The sequence below is a fragment of the Aotus nancymaae genome, unplaced genomic scaffold (genome assembly GCF_030222135.1).
Source record: "Aotus nancymaae isolate 86718 unplaced genomic scaffold, 86718_ANA_hifiasm-v0.15.2.pri h1tg000006l, whole genome shotgun sequence".
In the NCBI taxonomy this organism is placed as follows: domain Eukaryota; kingdom Metazoa; phylum Chordata; class Mammalia; order Primates; family Aotidae; genus Aotus; species Aotus nancymaae.
Genome location: NW_026988417.1, coordinates 95,125,001 through 95,142,863, shown reverse-complemented (window position 1 = coordinate 95,142,863; position 17,863 = coordinate 95,125,001). Strand labels below are relative to the sequence as shown.

Sequence of the window (17,863 nt, the reverse complement as noted above, 5' to 3'; positions counted from 1 at the left end):
ATGTTTACACTGTTATCCATTCCCTAGAGAGACCTCGGCTGCACCTATCCCCCGTCTATAATGACACTTGCTCTGCCAGGACCTGTCATTTATACACAGAAGTCAAGCAGGAGGTGCAACCCAGTGCCTGTAAATCCCACTGTCAGTCAGGACCATGAGACGCCTGCACTGGCCCCGGCTAGCCTTCAGGTCCTCTCTATGAAATAGGGTGAAAATCCCGAAGGGCCGTTGTGGGGACTAAGGAGGATAATGCGGGTCAAGCCCCGTTAGAAACTGTCCATAACTGAAAGTAGACATCGTGCAGAAAAACGGTCACTTCAGTGATTTTTCAAACAAGGTCCTCTCTCTATGCATTCAGCAGTGTTATTCAAATGGCATGTACAAAACTAATTTGGGACAAATATTTGATTGACAGTTCACCTCTAGAAATTTCAATAATTTTAAAAGACTGTGGTGGCTCTAAAAAATGAATAAACCAGCATTTAGGTAACATGTATCTACAGAATCATTTTCAAGTCTACTAAAAAAAATGTAGCAATCCCTTTAAACAAACAAACAAAAAAGGATCACCAATTTTTGTTCCTTAGGCACTAGCACCAGCTTTCAGCTTTAAATTCAATGTACATGCCGGGCGCGGTGGCTCACGCCTGTAATCCCAGCACTTTGGGAGGCTGAGGCGGGTGGATCACGAGGTCAAGAGATCGAGACCATCCTAGTCAACATGGTGAAACCCTGTTTCTACTGAAAATACAAAAAATTAGCTGGGCATGGTGACGCGTGCCTGTAATCCCAGCTACTCAGGAGGCTGAGGCAGGAGAATTGCCTGAACCCAGGAGGCGGAGGTTGCGGTGAGCCGAGATTGCGCCATTGCACTCCAGCCTGGGTACACAAGAGCGAAACTCCATCTCAAAAAAAAAAAAAAAAAAAAAAAAAATTCAATGTGCACTTCTTGGATATGCCAAAAAACATTTTTCAGTGAAGGATATTGCATGAAGGAACGGTTGAAACTCTGCTTTAAACTCCAACAATATTTAAAATGCTGGAAGGTTGTTGGGTTAAAACTAAAAATTCACTAGACAAAACAGAGGTAAGTTTCTGATTCACCAAGTAAAAACATGTTATTTCTTAGCAAAAGCAGCGCAGGCACCATCAGCAACTGAAAGGATGGACACTGGCAGCCGGCCTCTCCCGCTTCAGAGCAAATGGGGCCAAGCGCTCTATCCTTCCTCCTCCTCAACCTCGACAGCGTCTTGTCCCAGCAAAAGGGACCCCTGAGTGCTGTGACGGCAATGTCTGTGTACTTGACGGTCTATGTGAGTCAGCAGTTCTCAAGAGGGGTCTCTAGACCAGTGCCACCAGAGCCAACTGTGAACTGCTGAAAAATGCAGATTCTCAAGTCCCAGCCCTGCTGCATCGGAAATGCTGGTGCTAAGAACCAGCAACTGGGCTTTTAACCGCCCTCCAGGTGATCTGATTCACATCACAGTCTGAAAACTACTAGCCTGTGCCTTTCCCATGTGATTCATTTCAGTGCACTAATAAAGGGTTATTTTAATTTAAAATAATTTGGGGAAGGTGGTCAATGTCCTTTTTTATAACTCTAAGCAGATAAAGCTTCACATTAAAAACTTTTCACTAAACCAGATATGAAAATATGCTTTGACCATGCTCTACACCCTTTTCTTAGATCATACTCAGGGAAAACCCGAACGAAAAGAGTCAGTTACAGGTTAATTATGACAGCTTTACGGTACTCAAGTCTTATTCCTGTTCATATAAAGAAGAATTTTTGTTTCAAAAAAGTTTTAGGTAGTTAAAATTCCTTCTGAAATTTTTTTATACTGCACCACCTAAAGATATGCTCTTGAGATCTCCTGGTTACTTCTGATCAGTGTAAATCACCATGAACGGTAAAAAGCAACAAAGACATAACATACATCGAAGTATCTTTGCAAAGCACTCAGATTATGAATATACACACCTGCATGAAATAAAAGTACTCAACCCCCTCAAAACCACAAACTGGCTTTTCTGACACTGCAACAGGCAAGGCGGCAGTGCTCTAGGACACAGCTGCTTCAAGACAGAGACACAAAGCACGGGCACTTACAACTGTACCTTCTGTGCTCACCGTGTCAACTACAGCGTTGACAAGGTGCACTACGGTCACTACGGAAGCTTGCAAAAAGGCACAAAAGCAGTCGATTAGGAATATCTTCAGTTAGGTAGAAAACAGTGCATGAAACAGAACTGTGTATTATACCATTGCTACCTCAACTTAGAACTGCTGAGTGCTTTAACGCGAAGACATGATGATGCATGACCCCCTCACTGTTAGCTGTATGCCTCAGACTTTTCTAATCAAGCTATGTATTTGTTATTATTAATCAAAGGAATAATGTAAATATATTTCATTGGCAATTAGGTAAAAAAAATTTTAGTTTTAAATTTTTTCACAATTACAATTATGGATCATGTCAGGCCAAAACAATTCTTATTTTAACATCTCACAGGCAAGACTTGACGTTCAAAGACTACAGTCTTTGGTACGCCACTCTTCTGGCTGTTTAATCACTCATACATTGTCCCCAGAAAAAAGAAATTTAAGGAGAAACATATGTAATCCAAAACAAAAATGGTTTTGTCCCTGCTGTGACTGTTCTCCCTGCAAATGTCTTGTCTGTTTGCAGATGGACTAATGGCTGGTGAGCTAACATACCAGCAGAGGAGGAGACTCTGCCTGACTGATTGTTTTAAAAGAACTATGCCAAGGTAAATATGTACGCATGTGGTAGACAGAAGACTGGCCCTCAAATAGTCCACGTCCGAATCCCAGGAGCCTGTGACTATGTCACCATACATGGCAAAAGGACTTTGTTGACGTGCTTCAGGTGAGGAAACTGAGATGCGGGATTTCTTGGATTCTCTGGGTGGGCCCAATGTCATCGGAAGGGCAATTTTTCGGCACAGAGGCTTTCCCAGTTACAGCTGGAGGGAGCTGTGCGGACAGAAGGACGCTCAATGACAGGCAAGGCTGCTGTCTCTCAGACATGGAAGAAAGCGAGAGCCCATGGACGCGGGCGGCCTCGCAAAACCAGGAAAGGAAGGAAGACAGGTTCTTCCCTCCAGCTCTGGGAGGGAATTCAGCCCTACGGATCGCATGAGTTTAGCCCTGTGACACCCAGGGGTTGGATTCTAAGCCACAGAACTACAGGAAGACAAGTCTACACTGTTTTAGCCCACAAAGTTTGTGGTGACCTGTGACAATGGCCCCAGAAAACTAGGAATACATGCAGGAACAGACTCTCAGGAGACTTTCAGCTTAGTAAATTACGAAATTACGGTAATGAGTAAAATAATAACACTCCTGTATATACGTTTTTCTCTGCACTGTATTATCTGGAAGCTAGTTTTCATAACTAATTTGACCTAACTTATTAAATGCACTTGGGAGTATTAGTAAGAAGACTGATATTTCAACAAAAAGAACTAGAAAGAAAATGCTGGTAAAATTCTGAAATGTATTTATAAAGAGCATTTAGGGGCCAAGATATAAACTATTAAACTGGAAACAGGAGTTTTTTAGAATTAAGACTGATAAAAGACATAATTCTATCCTGCTGGTTTAACAAGCAAAGCTATGTCCATATACTCTAAGTCTAATAAACACAGGCATATTTTGATACCATATATAATATGCTTGAAATCAGAAATAATAGCACATACTTATAGCTATCTTTTAGTTTGAAAAAGAACTCTGCAACAGATAATGAGCCATATGGATTTATGGACTATATATGTAATGTATTGTGGACTATATTACTCTGGATTGAATAATTATTAGTGGGTTACCTTTTCTGCCAATAAAATATTTGAAATGTGTAAACATATAGCGTGTTTATACGAGAAAAAAATTATCATTAAATTTACTAATTCTGAGATTCAAAAATTTCCACTAAAAACTACACTGTGCTACTGAATACTGACAACTTTCTCTACTGGCATGTGTTCCTCTGGCAAAGCAAGTTACCAATGCGATTTACCCTAGGGAAAGCAGATCAACATAACTGGTAGCAAAGACCCCACTGCCAAACCTTCTTCATTAGAAATATAATCAGACTTACTAGCAGTCTCTTAAACTGTGCTCTGTCAGTACGCTCTGATCCAAATGGGAGCTGGGGCCGCAGTGGGGTTGGGGGAGGAGACAAATAAAACCTTGTAATAACAAAGGTGCTACTGACACCGAACATTTCCGAACATCACATCTCTTCTTAAGAGGGCGTGTGCGTGTGTGTGTGTGTGTCTGAGAGACTGTGTGTGTGTGTGTCTGAGAGAGAGAGAGAGAGTGTGTGTCTGTATGTGTTGCGTGGTTCAGTTGTGAGGAGTTCTCAAAACTCCACAAAACTGGGGTAATATTTACTGTTGTGAAGAAAAGTCAATACAAGATTAGTCAATTAGAAAGAAATGATCCTTCAATTAATATGAAAAGTGCTACTGAAACCAACATTTCTTTCAGATTATCACATCTCTTTTTAGATGGGGGGTGTGTGTGTGTGTGTGTATGTCAGAGAGTGTGTGTGTGCATGTATGCTGCATGGTTAAGAAAGTTGTGAGAATTTCTGAAAACTCCACAAAACTGGGGTAATGTTTACTGTTGTGAAAAAAATCCAAGACAAGGTTAATCAATCAGAAATGATCCTTCAATGAATATGTTCTTCTGTATTACTGACAAGTTCAAGTAGCTATTCATTAAGAACAGTTTAGCTCTTTCCCAGCAGACATTCATGCAAGTATGTACGGTACTGTTTAAAAGGGGTCCAAGTAAAACGGAAACACTGTGAGGCTTCCTGAGGGTAGCTACTGCGCCCACATATGAGATAACACAGTAACACAAGCACGCACAGCACAGCATTTCCGTGGCGGACTCACCATTGTCATCACACGATTCGGACTGGAAGGAGCTCAGGGACTGCACTTCGGACAGGCTTTCCCGGGCACTGTACGGCTGGGAAGGCTTTTCCTCTAGAGGCTTCTTGGAAAGACAGGGGTCGAGGTCCACCACTTTAGCTGAAAAAAAGTAGAAAGAATAGAAAATGATGACCAACAGTAAGTTCCATACGGGCCAAAACCATTTTGTTTACTGCTGAATCCTGACACACGGCACGAATTACCCAATGACAGCCTGAGATTTATTTAATAAATGACTGAAAGAAAAACCTTAAAAACTCAAACAAAGACATAAAAAAACACCCCAAACAGAAAAACCTACACATCTTCGAGATTCATAGAATAGAAATTCCTCATAAGCATGTCTATGAACGTCATTAGTTAAGAAACGGTGTTAAAATTTTGTTTTAAAATAATACATACAGCTTTTTATTTTTTTAAAAAAAGCATCGAATATATGTTAGGCCACTAACATAAATATTTCCACCTCCTCTGGCCATCATTTTAAAAATCCTAACATTAAATGGCTCCTGATTTTTTTTGACATATAAATAAGCTAAAAAAATTATAGACAAGAACCTTTATCAATTATAAAATGAAGCGATCTCTCCAGAAGATTAACTAAAACATGACTAGATTCAATTTCTTAATTAAAATAACTGCCACAGTGCTCAGCCAGGACTCAGGAGATCCAAAAAACGTTTCAGATCAGCACAGGGATTTCAGTCTGAGCCTAAATGAAGAGTCCACATTTTGACTGAACAGAACTTGTGACCTCACTGTTTACCTCAAGTGACATTTTAGTGAGATGCAAAAATGCCTCTTACTGTCATAGTCGAAGTCCCAGCTGGGCTTCTGTATGGAGTCGCTGTCGGAAGGGGAGTTGGAAGGGGGTGGGGGAGGCAGGTTTGGCGCCACGCTGCAGACAGCCACTGCTTTTCGGTGCCCGTGCACAGACTCGGGGTTAAAAGTGCTGAGTTCGGGGCGCTCTGGGATAGCAGATCCTTCGAAGGAATTTCGGTCAAGATTGTTTCTCGAGTCACTTGGAATGCTTGGAGTGTAGGAAATGGGGCGGACAGGCACCTGGGGTGGTATGTCTGAGTAAATGTTCTTGTTTAGCTTGGAATCGAAATATGGTCTTTGCAAGAAAGCTGTAGTGGGTCCCAGGTGCTTGTCTTCAGGTTCGGCCTGATGCTGCTTCTTTTTCCGACTAATCATCTTACGGCAGAGAACAAACACCACCACCAGTAAAAATATCCCTGTGATAAACACAACGATTCCGATTCCTTCTGCCAAGCCAATATTCCATGGCGTGGACACGTACTGGTTGGGCGCAGCGTCCTCGCAGTGCCGGCCCCTGTACTCATGGCTGCAGTTGCAGTGATAGGAGCCGTGTGTGTTCTCACAAAGGGCCCCGTGCCGGCAGGGGTTTCCGGCGCACTCGTCAATATCACTCTGACACCTGCCAAGAAAGTCAGGAAAGAAGAGAGACCTGTGTAGGTACCTCTGCGCACACCAGGCTTAATCCCTAGACACTGAAGACTAATCCCTTCTTGACAAGATATGTGAAAATCAAACTCAGATACAAAACAACTAAAAAATGTAACATCAACCACCACGACAAAAGACCTTTGGTGGAGAAACTAATCATGTGATAATATGCTTTCAATGTATATTTGGGAAGGAAACATATCAAGCCACTATTAGTGGCCATTTTCCTAGGCTCCAACAGACTACTACATCAACCTCACTAGCTAAACAGTAGTTTGCACTGAGTTCTGATAACCACACTATCATTCAGAAACTTGGAATGTGTATTTTGATAAATGTTATGCTGTGTACTCTTCCAATAGCCTGGATTAAATTTCTAAGATTTTCCTGTTTGGTAATATGACAGTAAACTATGTTTTCCATTTTTAAATGTTACTCTGTTTTAGAAACCTGGACTCCTCACCCTTCAGTTCATAAGCAAGGCCCACTGCCTTTCCAAGCAGGGGTGTATTTTCCACGTGTACAGATCCATCTGCCACTCAAATCCTTCCTTTACCTTCAATGAAAGTTACTTACTTACCACCCCTCACACTCACCTGGCATGAAAATTCTGGTTACTAATATGTTTTTGTCAAATGTATTAAGAGTATTCACTGACTAGAATTAGAGAAATCAACTTATGAACTAAGACCATGTGATTGATGGCAAAATTCAAGATTACCACTATTCTTAGAGCAAAACTACATGGGCATCCCTGCAAGCAGGCCACACCAAAGGCCTTCAGAGAAGCCTGATGGTGAAGGTCTGTCACGGGGCACTGCACGAGGCACAGGTATCAGGCACTGAGCAATGTTTTAATGGAACTGCTGAAAAGGCTAAGGTAAAAATGGCATCTGAAACTGAAACCTCTCATCCACCTCTTCCAAGGCACATCAAGTACCCCCACGTCTCATGTCTTCACTTGGAAAATAATAACCACCTCTGAGGATTATGATAAAGATTACATAAGATAATGAGAGAGGTAAAAAAGATTTCTAGATTCGACATAAATGTTAGTCATGGCATGTTATGAAAAAGAGGAAACACTGCTACCACTGAGAGGTGGATGGATTCAGCTTCAAAGATGGCCACTTTAAAAACATAATCATCTCATTCTTCCCACAGATATTTACTGTCTACCGGAACCCATCCATTCTTTATTGTACTTTTATTTATTTTTTGAGTTTGTATATTTTTTATAACAGAGTACAAATAGTATATATTTTTTATAACAGAGTACACATAGAGTTTGTGTATATATATATATATTTTTTTCTAATGATCAGTAATGTTGAGCTGCTTTTCATGTGATTGTTGGCTGCATCAAGTGTCTGTTCATGTCCTATGCTCACTTTTTTTATTATTTTTATTTATTTATTTATTTATTTTTTATTGTACCTTGAAAGTATAAAATAAGGTTTTTTTCAAGTATTATATATATACTATATTCATCTGCTTTATATTTCATTTCAAACAGTGAAAATATAAGGGGCCAACATGAGGATTATCAAAACCTGAAGCAATGTAGTTCAAATCACTGAAGGTACGTTGCATCTGCCAGTCAACAGGACACTATGAAAAGGTACGGATCTAAGTTTTGGAAGAAACTGTTTACCTTTCTCCCCGAAAACCGGAATCACACTGACAAACGGCGCCATCCAAACTGTCAAAGCATGTCCCGCCATTTTTACAGGGTTCGTCTTTGCAGTACGGACTAAGCTGACACCTGAAGAGTAAGGAAAAGCAGACACAGACCTCATGATTCTGTTGCTAACAAATGCAGCAGAACAGACAACATTAGCAAATGAACGTGGAGACTTTTCACATGCACCGTTACATGCTTAAAAGGAATTCTTTACTACAAATAACCACAAAAGTTAAGAAAAATACACATACCTCTGACCAGTATATAATCCTCTACACTGGCAAACAAAGTCTCCGTTGCTGACGACACACGTGCCCCCATAGAGGCAAGGGTTGGAGGAACATGGATTGACGCTTATCTCACAGTAGGTCCCTATGTATAAGGCGCTGCATTTGCAGTAATAACCTAAATTAGCAAAAAGGAACACAAAAGTCCTATCATTCAATGACTCAGAGACCTGGTCTTAATTACATTGTTTTTTAACTTTAAGATTTAGTTCTCCAAGATGTGTAAAAGCTAGTAAAATTCTCACTCTCTGTGGGAAAAGTTGGCTACATCAACAAGCTTCCCACTGCTGGTATAGCCGAAGCACAGAGAACTGAAGAGGGAACTCACTCACCTTTAGTTCATCATGATTTGCATTAAGATCATTAGGTCAAACATACAGAGAAGGAAAACACAGTTCTTTACCTGAGTGACCATGTACACAGACAGCACCCACTTAACATCTCAATTTATTCACGATTCACAAGCATTTAAGGATTAAATGAGAAAATAATGAATGTGAAAAGCACTTTGAAGACTACAAATTACCCTTCAATTTTTAAATTTTTTGAGATGGAGTCCCGCTTTGCCACCCAGGCTGGAGCGCAGTGGTGCAATCTCAGCTCACTGCAACCTCAAACTCCTGCGCTCAGGGATCCTCTCACCTCAGCCTCCCGAGCTGCTGGGACTACAGATGTGTGCCACCATGCCGGCTAATTTTTCAAGTTTTTGTAGAGACGGGGTCTTCCCATATTGCCCAGGCTGCCTCACTCCCAGCCTCAAGCGATCCTCCTGCCTCAGCCTCTCAAACATGTAAAGATTTAAGAAAGGAGATCATCACATCTGTCCAAAGCAGTACGAAGAATGTCAACTGCACTTTGTGAAGTCTGTGGCAGGTAGGTAGTGTGGCAGGCCATTTCTAGCTGCCTGCCTTGGGCGCGTCCCACAACACAGTGCTTCCTTGCCCCTCCAAAGCCGGCGTGGCTGAGGGTTTTTCTCAGGACGAAGGAATACGGTGCCCTGGGCCAGGGGCTTTAGGAGCCAGGGCATGGCCGCCCACACTCCTTTCCTCCTGCTTCAGGGACCATGGTAGCCCAAGTCAGGAAAATGCTTCTCTCAGCCTCATCCCTAAGTGGCAACATAAGGACAGCTTCCTTGCGAACCTGGTTTGGATGTGTCATTCATATGAGCACAGTATAAACTGGAGTGTCTCTGTGGGGATGGCCTGGCCCACGCAATGCACACAGCATGGAAATATACTTGCCCAAGAGAACAGGAGAAAGCCAAAGCTTTGGAAATCCCCCTTAACTACAGTATTATTTTTGCTCTATGCATTACACCAAGCTCTATTCGGCATGGTGACAGTCATTTTCCTAACTGTACCTTATTATTGGTCAGTGGGCCTGACAGGAGTCCAGGATGCAAAAGTCACAGAGTACCTCACTCTGCCAGGGCTTCGAGACAGACAGTTATGGCAACATTCCGGAGGGATTCAGGGCCTTTTGGAAAATTAGACTCCCAACTATTATTAACAGCAAGACTCTAGCAGGCCCTCTACACTGAGCCATTAGACACAGGTGATAAGAACAAAGAAGGGCTAAGCGATGCAGATTCTAAACTCCCCTGGGTCAATGACCATGGAGTTCAGTTCCAAGTCACGTGTGCTGCCTCCTGCTCAGGTGCTGGGATGGCACTGCAGGGACGCAGCAGTTGGAATCGCGGTGCCTGTAGCTCGGGCACCAGAAGAGCACCAGGCCCGGCTCTGGTCCCGCACATGGGACGCGACTCAATTCCAACACTGACTGCGGTATCCGATGACATTGTTTGAATAAAAAGAGAAAAAAAATTTTTTTTTAAATAGCTGAGGAGTTTCCCCTTAAATGTATACGTATGCACCACTTTAAAGAGGACAGCATTACAGGGCCCACCTCCAGCAGGTGATGGATGGCAAAGGCCTCCATTCTGGCAAGGGTTGCTGGAGCACTCTTCCGTAGCTGCCAGGAAGCACCCTGGAGACACATCCACCGACTCCTCCATGTGCGCATAGCTTCTTGGTTTGCTGTTTAAAGGGAGCTCCTGCCCATTCAAATAAATGGAGTCCATGCAACCCCTGAAACCACTGCCCACTTGGGGACTTCTTCCGTGCCTTGTTCCCTGCTGACGGATGTGGCCACCAAAAAACACATGGTTATCCAGGTTCAGGGTTTTCAGAGTCCCTGGGGCTGTGCCTGATGCAGTGTGAACTTGGTCTAGAACCAAGCGGGCATAGTTTCCAGTCACCTCCAGAGACACTGCGTGCCACTGCCCATCATTGACCTGAATGCTCTGAACGGAGACAATTCCAGGGCCACTTCCACAGTCAAACTTGTACTGCAGCCTTCCATTATGAATCTAGGATAAAAACAATTACTGTTCGCATTACTCTCATAGAAACTTCAGTTACAGTACTTGCTTACAAATCAATGGGAGAGGTATGTTTGGGAATGGGGGCAGAAAGATAATGCCTTGCACTTAAGTACTACAGAGCACATAATCATTTATCCACTGTATGAATAAAAAAATTGTACCTTTCAGGAATATCAAGTTCTAGTGCCAATGTACATCCACAAAGCATCATGGAAGTGAATAATTAATATTAACTATTAACTGAATACATACAGCATCAGGTAATATCAAAAGTCAAAGCTGAATTGTGTTTTTAAAAAGGTGGGCAAGGTACGTATCACTTGAACAGGCTGGAGTGCAGTGACGTGATCTCAGCTCACTACAACTTCTGCCTCCCCAGTTCAAGTGATTCTTGTGCCTCAGCCTCTGGAGTAGGTGGAATTACAGGCATGCGCCACCATGTCTGGCTAAGTTTTTGTATTTTTAGTAGAGATGGGGTTTCACCATGTTGGCCAGGCTGGTCTCAAACTCCTGACCTCAAGTGATCCACCCACCTCAGCCTCCCAAAGTGCTGGGATTAGAGACGTGAGCCACCGTGCCCAGCCAACATTATTAATGTTAACTGTCATGTGTACCTAAATCTCTGTGTCATGGCAGAGCAAAAAGAACTCTTCATCCCACAAAGTCTAAAACTTGTACAGGCATCAATGAACTATTTAAATGTGGAATTCAACCATTTCACTTACTTTATCTTTTCAAATTAACAATCTGAACACAAAATGGAAGTTATGTTTTTAAAGTCTTCCACTGAGATGCAACACTGTATAGAAACATACCTCCAAAATGCTATAGTCAGTTCCTCGAGCATACATGACAACTGCATGCGTGGAATACGTTCTGAGCCTCATGGTCAGTTTCATCTCTAATTTGTTTTCATTTTCCATAAGACGATATTTCACAAAGCTGTTTCCAGTAAATGTCATAGACGAACTCCCTGTGAACCACAAAGAGGAAAAAATAAATCAGAACCAAGTTTAAGCATATTTTTTTTAAAGTATAATTCCCCTGCACCCCTAGAGACTGATTTAAGGTTTTATTTAAGATGATAACATTTTAATACCCAGTTGTGTGGGAAAATGTCTATTTGCTTAATGAAAAGCACAGCATGACTGGCTCTCCATTTGGAAAGAATAAATTTGACTAGTGCATCACAGAGAAATGAATTCTAAAATAATGAAAGGTTAAATATAAAAATGTTCAGTATAAAATTATTAGAAGAAAATTTCAGAAAATAGTTATACATAGCCTCAAGGTGATTTAAGAAACCTTCTCAAGCAAAATAAAACAATCCCCATTCCCCAAAGAAGATGAACATGTTATCAATCTCCAGAGATGGCAAATAGAATTATATTAAACTAAGTAACAACTGAATTTCAAAATGACAAGAGACATACTTAACAAATCAAAAGATACTATCAATATAAATAACATAAAGATGAGGAGACAGTCCCACTGTGAATGTTAATACTCCTAATACACAGATAACCCTACACATTGATACTAAGAACAATTAACCCTGACCATCAAACAATAGGAACACGTAGGCCACAGCAGAGGCGATACTGATAGGAAATGAACAAGTAAGATGAAAACTTTCAAAGCAGCCAGAGAAATGTAAATTACAATAATAATTAGATATCATTTCACACCCATCAGGTAGATGGCAGGAATTTGTTTTATAACTGAAAATGTTCAATGATGTCAAGAGAATGGAGAGTGAGACCTTCATACATAACTGGAAGAATTAAAAATTAATACAACATTCTGGGAAACTAATACAGTGATATCAAAAATTTAAAATGCTATTGATTTTTGACATTGCAAGTTCTAGTTTTATAATCCACTGTAGAGAAATGAAAGCATCCGCATGTAAAGATATATGTATAAAGATTTTTTAACTGAAAGAAACATAACAGCTTGAATCTTTATATAGAAGAACAATGTTGAATAAGTATAGCCATGCTAGAAAATACTCTCCAGCTATCAAAAAGAATAGGGGTTATAGGCACCGGCTGGGAACGATATGGAAGGTGCTCTTTACCACACTGCTAAATGGAGGGGAAGGCAAGAGGCAGAGAACTGTGTGAGATATGATCACTCTTGAGTTTCTAGGAAAATGAAACTTCTACGTATGGTGCTGTGTTGTTAGCTATACGTTTACATAATCATTGAAGGTACAGGAAGAAGAACACCAAATATCAACAATGTGCTGTAAAAAGAGGAATCAAAAGTTACGACTGCCGTTCTTTATTCATCTCCACATCTGACTTGTTACAATAAACTGCAATATTTTTAGACTCCAATAAAGAAGAAAATTATAAGAAACAATGAAACTGATTTTTTTTTTTTTTTGAGACAGAGTCTTGCTCTGATACCCGGGCTAGAGTGCAGTGGCACAATCTTGGCTCACTACAACCTCTGCCTCCTGGGTTAAGCCATTCTCCTGCCCCAGCCTCCCAAGTAGTTGGGATAACAGGTGAACACCACCACACCCAGCTAATTTTTGTTATTTTTTTTTTTTTTTGAGAGAGTCTAGCTTTGTTGCCCAGGCTGCAGTGCAGTGGCACAATCTCAGCTCATTACAACCTCCACCTCTTGGTTTCAAGCGATTCTCCTGCCTCAGCCTCCAGAGTAGCTGGGATGACAGGCGCCTGCCACCACGTCCCGCTAATTTTTGTATTTTTAGTAGAGACGGGGTTTCACTGTGTTGGCCAGGCTGGTCTCAAAGTCCTGAGCTCGTGATGCACCTGCCTCGGGCTCCCAAAGTGCAGGGATTACAAGTGTGACCCATTGCACCTGGCCTAATTTTTGTATTTTTAGTAGAGGCGGGGTTTCACCATGTTGGCCAGGCTGGTCGCAACCTCCTGACCTCGTGATCCGCCTGCCTCAGCCTCCCAAAGTGCTGAGACTATAGGTGTGAGCCACCGCGCCTGGCCAATGAATCTGATTTTTAACAATAAAAGTATGCCCCACCATTCAGCTCTCACCTGGGCACTGATCAAACCTGCCGCCAGGACAGACACAGGTGTGCTTCTCCTCCCTGGGATCAGACACACATTCAGACCCCTCAGGGCAAGGGTTATCTTCACAGCCATAGTGCACAGGTGGGCATTTTCCCTCTTTTTCAAAGATAAGAAGGGAGAAAGGGAAAAGATAATTAACAGCAATTTCAAGAAAATGACTTTTCATGTGTAGCCATCAAGGGCTATATGAAGCAATCAGTGACACCAGTGTTCATACGCTCACGTGCACTACCTTTGCAGAGGCACACCGCTGCTCTATGGTGGCGGGGAGTCACAAAGCTCAGTCTGGCCGTGCTGTGCGTCGACATCACACTTTCATCCACAGACACCTTCTCATCGCAGAACTTCCACGGGCAGTCCAGTCCTGCACATAGTTTCTGGAACACATCCAGGATCCTCACTCCAATGATTTCCTCAATATCCGTCACGGAAGAATTAATCTTGTGTAGAAGCTGTTTTGTTGAAATCTGAGCGCTACCTGATTTCTCTACAAAGAGTAAGACGTCCAGGTGTGGGTGAGGTTCAGAGGGCTGCAAACTAACGATCTGGACGTCGTTCCTCCTCACACCCAGGAAGTTCCGCAGTGCTCGCTGAAAGTTGCGCCAGTAGTCCCCAACGAACTCTTCCGGAGTGAGATTGGCAAAGCGGATGGCAATGGTGCGGTTCAGCATCTCCTGTGTGACTTGCCTGACATGCACTGTGATGTCCGCCACCGTGGTGAACTTCCCGTCTGTTACGCTGACATTGAGAAGGTACTGCCCTACGTCTAGCTTCTTGTGTGCTATCAGCTTGCCTCCTGCACTGGAAACAGAGAACAGGTTGTCCATCTGAGGGTCCAGGCTGTAGGTGAGAGTATCATACACGTCCTGGTCTGTGGCATGAATCTTCCCAATGACACCGCCTGAGTATTCTTCTCCAAAAGCAGTGATGAAAATCTCCAGGGGCAAAATTGCAGGGGGATAGATACTCTCCTCAATGACCCTAATGTCAATGTATGCCAAAGATGTCAACGGAGGCTTTCCATTATCTGCCACCTATGAGAAAAGGAAAATAAAATCACCTTTGTCTATGGCACTGTTTATAACCTCTTTAATAAAAATATTTATATTGCTCAAATTCTCAAAAAATGACTAACTAGTAGATACCCACTTCTCTACGAGAAACCCATCAAGGAAAAGGACAAATTTCTTTATAGCACGTCACTAATTCACACTGAAACCTAGCTCTGTCAGTGACTACGACAAAATTGACCACGAGCTCCTTCAAAGTGCAGTGGGATAAACATCAAAGGATGGCAAAAAACAAGGACCACAATTCTATGAATTTCTGATTTTGTATGAAATGTAAGCTGTTCCAGCAGAATAAGGTAACCATGCCAAGCAGTTCTTCTCTATGAATGCACAACCAAACCATAAAGAAAGACATTCATACCTTAACCTGCAGTAGGTAATGATCCTTCTCCTTCCTCTTTATGGCAGCTGAAGTCAGGAGCACTCCTTGCTGGTTAACTTCAAACACCTTCTCATCATTTCCACTGACAATAGCAAAGAAGAAGGGTGGGCCGTTATGCGAAGAATCCTTGTCTGTTACCACCAGCTGCAGCACGCTGAAGCCCACCGGCTTATTTTCCTGCACAAGATTAGAAACAGAATTATACACAAATCCTGGAGCAATCTATATGGTACAGACACATGAGTTCCCAATAATATAAAATACATACAAAACAAAGCCTTACTCCTCCAACCAAAAGGAAGAGAGGGAAGAGAGGTGAAGAGGGGAGCATGGTGGTGGGGAGGAGGGAGAAAAGGGTGGAGCAAAAGGGAAGAAAAAGGAGGCTAGGAAGGAAATGTAGTAAGAAAGGATGTGTGAGGAGGAGTGGGGGACTAGGGGGAGCAGGGGGGGGGGACAGGACGAAGAGCAGAGAGGAGTAGGCGTGCAAGAGAGGAAGAGGACTGAAGAAGAAGAGGAAGAGAGGAGGCCGGGCACAGTGGCTCAAGTCTGTCATCCCAGCACTTTGGGAGGCTGAGGCGGGTGGATCACCTGAGGTCAGGAGTTCAAGACCAGCCTGGCCAACGTAGTGAAATGCTGTCCCTACTAAAAATGCAAAAATTAGTTGGGTATGGTGGTGCAAGCCTGTAATCGAAGCTACTGGGGAGGCTGAGGCAGGAGAATCATTTGAACTTGGGTAGTGGAGGTTGCAGTGAGCTGAGACCATGCCATTGCACTCCAGCCTGGGCAACAAGAGTGAAACTCAGTCTCAAAAAAAAAAAGGAAGAGAGGAAGGAGGAGGAGTGAGGAGGAAGAATGGTGAGGAGGAGTGGCGATGAGGTGGAGGAAGGTGGAGAAAGAGCAGAGACAGTGAAATGGGGAGGGAGTGGAGTGGAGTTGGGGGGAGGAGGTGGAGTGAGGAGGAGGCGAAGTGAAGAGGAGGGAGTGTGGGAAGCAGGGAGGAGTGGGAAGGGGATGATGTGGAGGTGAGGTGGAGGGAGGAGGAGTGGAGATGAGGTAAAGGGGTGAGGAGTGCTGAGGAGGTGAAGGATGGAGGATGAGTAAGGAGAGCAGAAATGGTGGGGAGGAGTGTGAAAAGAAAGAGTTGGTAGGGAGGAGTGGAAATGGGGTAGAGGGAGAAGGAGTAGGGAGGCAGAAGAGAAAAGAGGAGGAGGAGGAGGAGCAGGGAAGAGGTGGAGGAAGGTGGAGGAGTGGGGAGGAGTGGGGGGAGGAGGTAGAGGCGGGAGATGCCAGGAGGAGGAAGAGGAGGAGGAGTGAAGAGGTGAAGTGAGGAGGAGTGGGGGGGTGGGGCAGGGAGGAGGAGTGGAGGGAGTAGTGGGGGAGGAGTTGGAGTGCGGAGGAGGAAGAGAAGGAGGAGGAGTGGGGGGAAGGAGTGGGAGGGAGGAAGAATAGATAAGAGGCTGAGGGAGGAGGAGTGGGGGAGGACTGGGGAAAAAGGAGGAGTGCGGAGAAGGAAGAAGAGGAGGAGTGGAGAAGAGGTGGAGGGAAGAGAAGTGGGGAGGAGGAAGAACAGGGGTGAAAGTGGAGTAGAAGATGGGGTGGGAAGGAAGGACGGGAGGCTAGAAGAAGAGCAGGAGAGAAGAGGAAGGTCAAGGGGGAGGAGCGTGCAGAGGAGAAGCACCAGCAGCAGCAGGTCTGATTCAGCAATAAGCTCTTAGGAATCCTAGAACAGTGAGAATACCTCAAAAATCAAAGCACAGAAAGAAGAGCGATTAAAGCTTGGTTTTAACTTTAAATCACTCATCTTTTACTATTCACAGAGACTCCTTGAATTCTACTTTTCCCATTTTTCTAAAAATAAATCTTTGGATAAGAAAGAAAACCAACAGAGGCCAAAGGAAAAGCTCATTTCAAAGAACCCCAAGACCCCCTTGGCACTGGAAGTCCACCTGTATAATTACGCTGTAGTTTCCCCTGGAGAAGGCTGGCGCGTTGTCATTCACATCAGAAACATCGATGTTCACAGTCGTCGTGTTGACTCTGGGTGGACTGCCATTATCAGAAGCTTGAACCGTGAGCGTGTAACCTGAAATCTTTCCAGGGAAAAGACAGAATGCACGTTCATTTTTCCAAGGCCGACGGACAGGGCTCCGATCAGGAGTGTCCTCCTGAGAGTCTTGAAGGTCCCAGGGAACTGCCATTATCTGCTGCGCCCTGCACGTGTGATTCCCTAACCTCCTACAAATGAGTACACCACAAGTAATACACATTCCCCAACAGCAAGAATTACCAATAATGATTAGATCCTCTGATACCTCCCAAAAATGTACTTGTTTTGTAAAAGTGTTTTAGCTTTAAAAACCTGCAGTTCTATTAATGGATATTAAGACATAGAAGTAATACAAATGATGAGAACAAAAAGCTAACATATCTCAACTGCTGTTGCTTCAGTCATACGGCAGCAGCCTTCTTTAGGGCCTCAAGTTTGCCCTCAGGGAAGCAGACAGATATTAGCTGCCTCCCGCACCTTAGCGCTGACTCATCTCCAAAGCCTTGGGAC

The 17,863-nt window shown here is 43.3% G+C and overlaps 1 protein-coding gene across 3 annotated transcripts in view; it reads right to left on the bottom strand.

Annotated features, from left to right (window-relative positions):
- The window catches only part of FAT1 (FAT atypical cadherin 1), a 143,237-nt gene that overhangs the window by 3,139 nt on the left and 122,235 nt on the right, over nucleotides 1-17,863 (bottom strand). For 2 of the 3 annotated variants that reach the window (XM_064369577.1, XM_064369576.1), the window contains 10 exons: nucleotides 17,253-17,396; nucleotides 15,286-15,483; nucleotides 14,087-14,888; nucleotides 13,819-13,950; nucleotides 11,608-11,765; nucleotides 10,315-10,777; nucleotides 8,374-8,527; nucleotides 8,093-8,203; nucleotides 5,775-6,409; nucleotides 4,930-5,067 (listed from right to left, as the gene is read on the bottom strand). In XM_064369577.1, the coding sequence (XP_064225647.1) occupies nucleotides 4,930-5,067; nucleotides 5,775-6,409; nucleotides 8,093-8,203; nucleotides 8,374-8,527; nucleotides 10,315-10,777; nucleotides 11,608-11,765; nucleotides 13,819-13,950; nucleotides 14,087-14,888; nucleotides 15,286-15,483; nucleotides 17,253-17,396 (2,935 nt within the window). Of the gene's footprint in view, nucleotides 1-2,118; nucleotides 2,179-4,929; nucleotides 5,068-5,774; nucleotides 6,410-8,092; nucleotides 8,204-8,373; nucleotides 8,528-10,314; nucleotides 10,778-11,607; nucleotides 11,766-13,818; nucleotides 13,951-14,086; nucleotides 14,889-15,285; nucleotides 15,484-17,252; nucleotides 17,397-17,863 lie in introns of all 3 variants that reach the window. The other variant, XM_012452810.2, reaches the window with a different exon arrangement.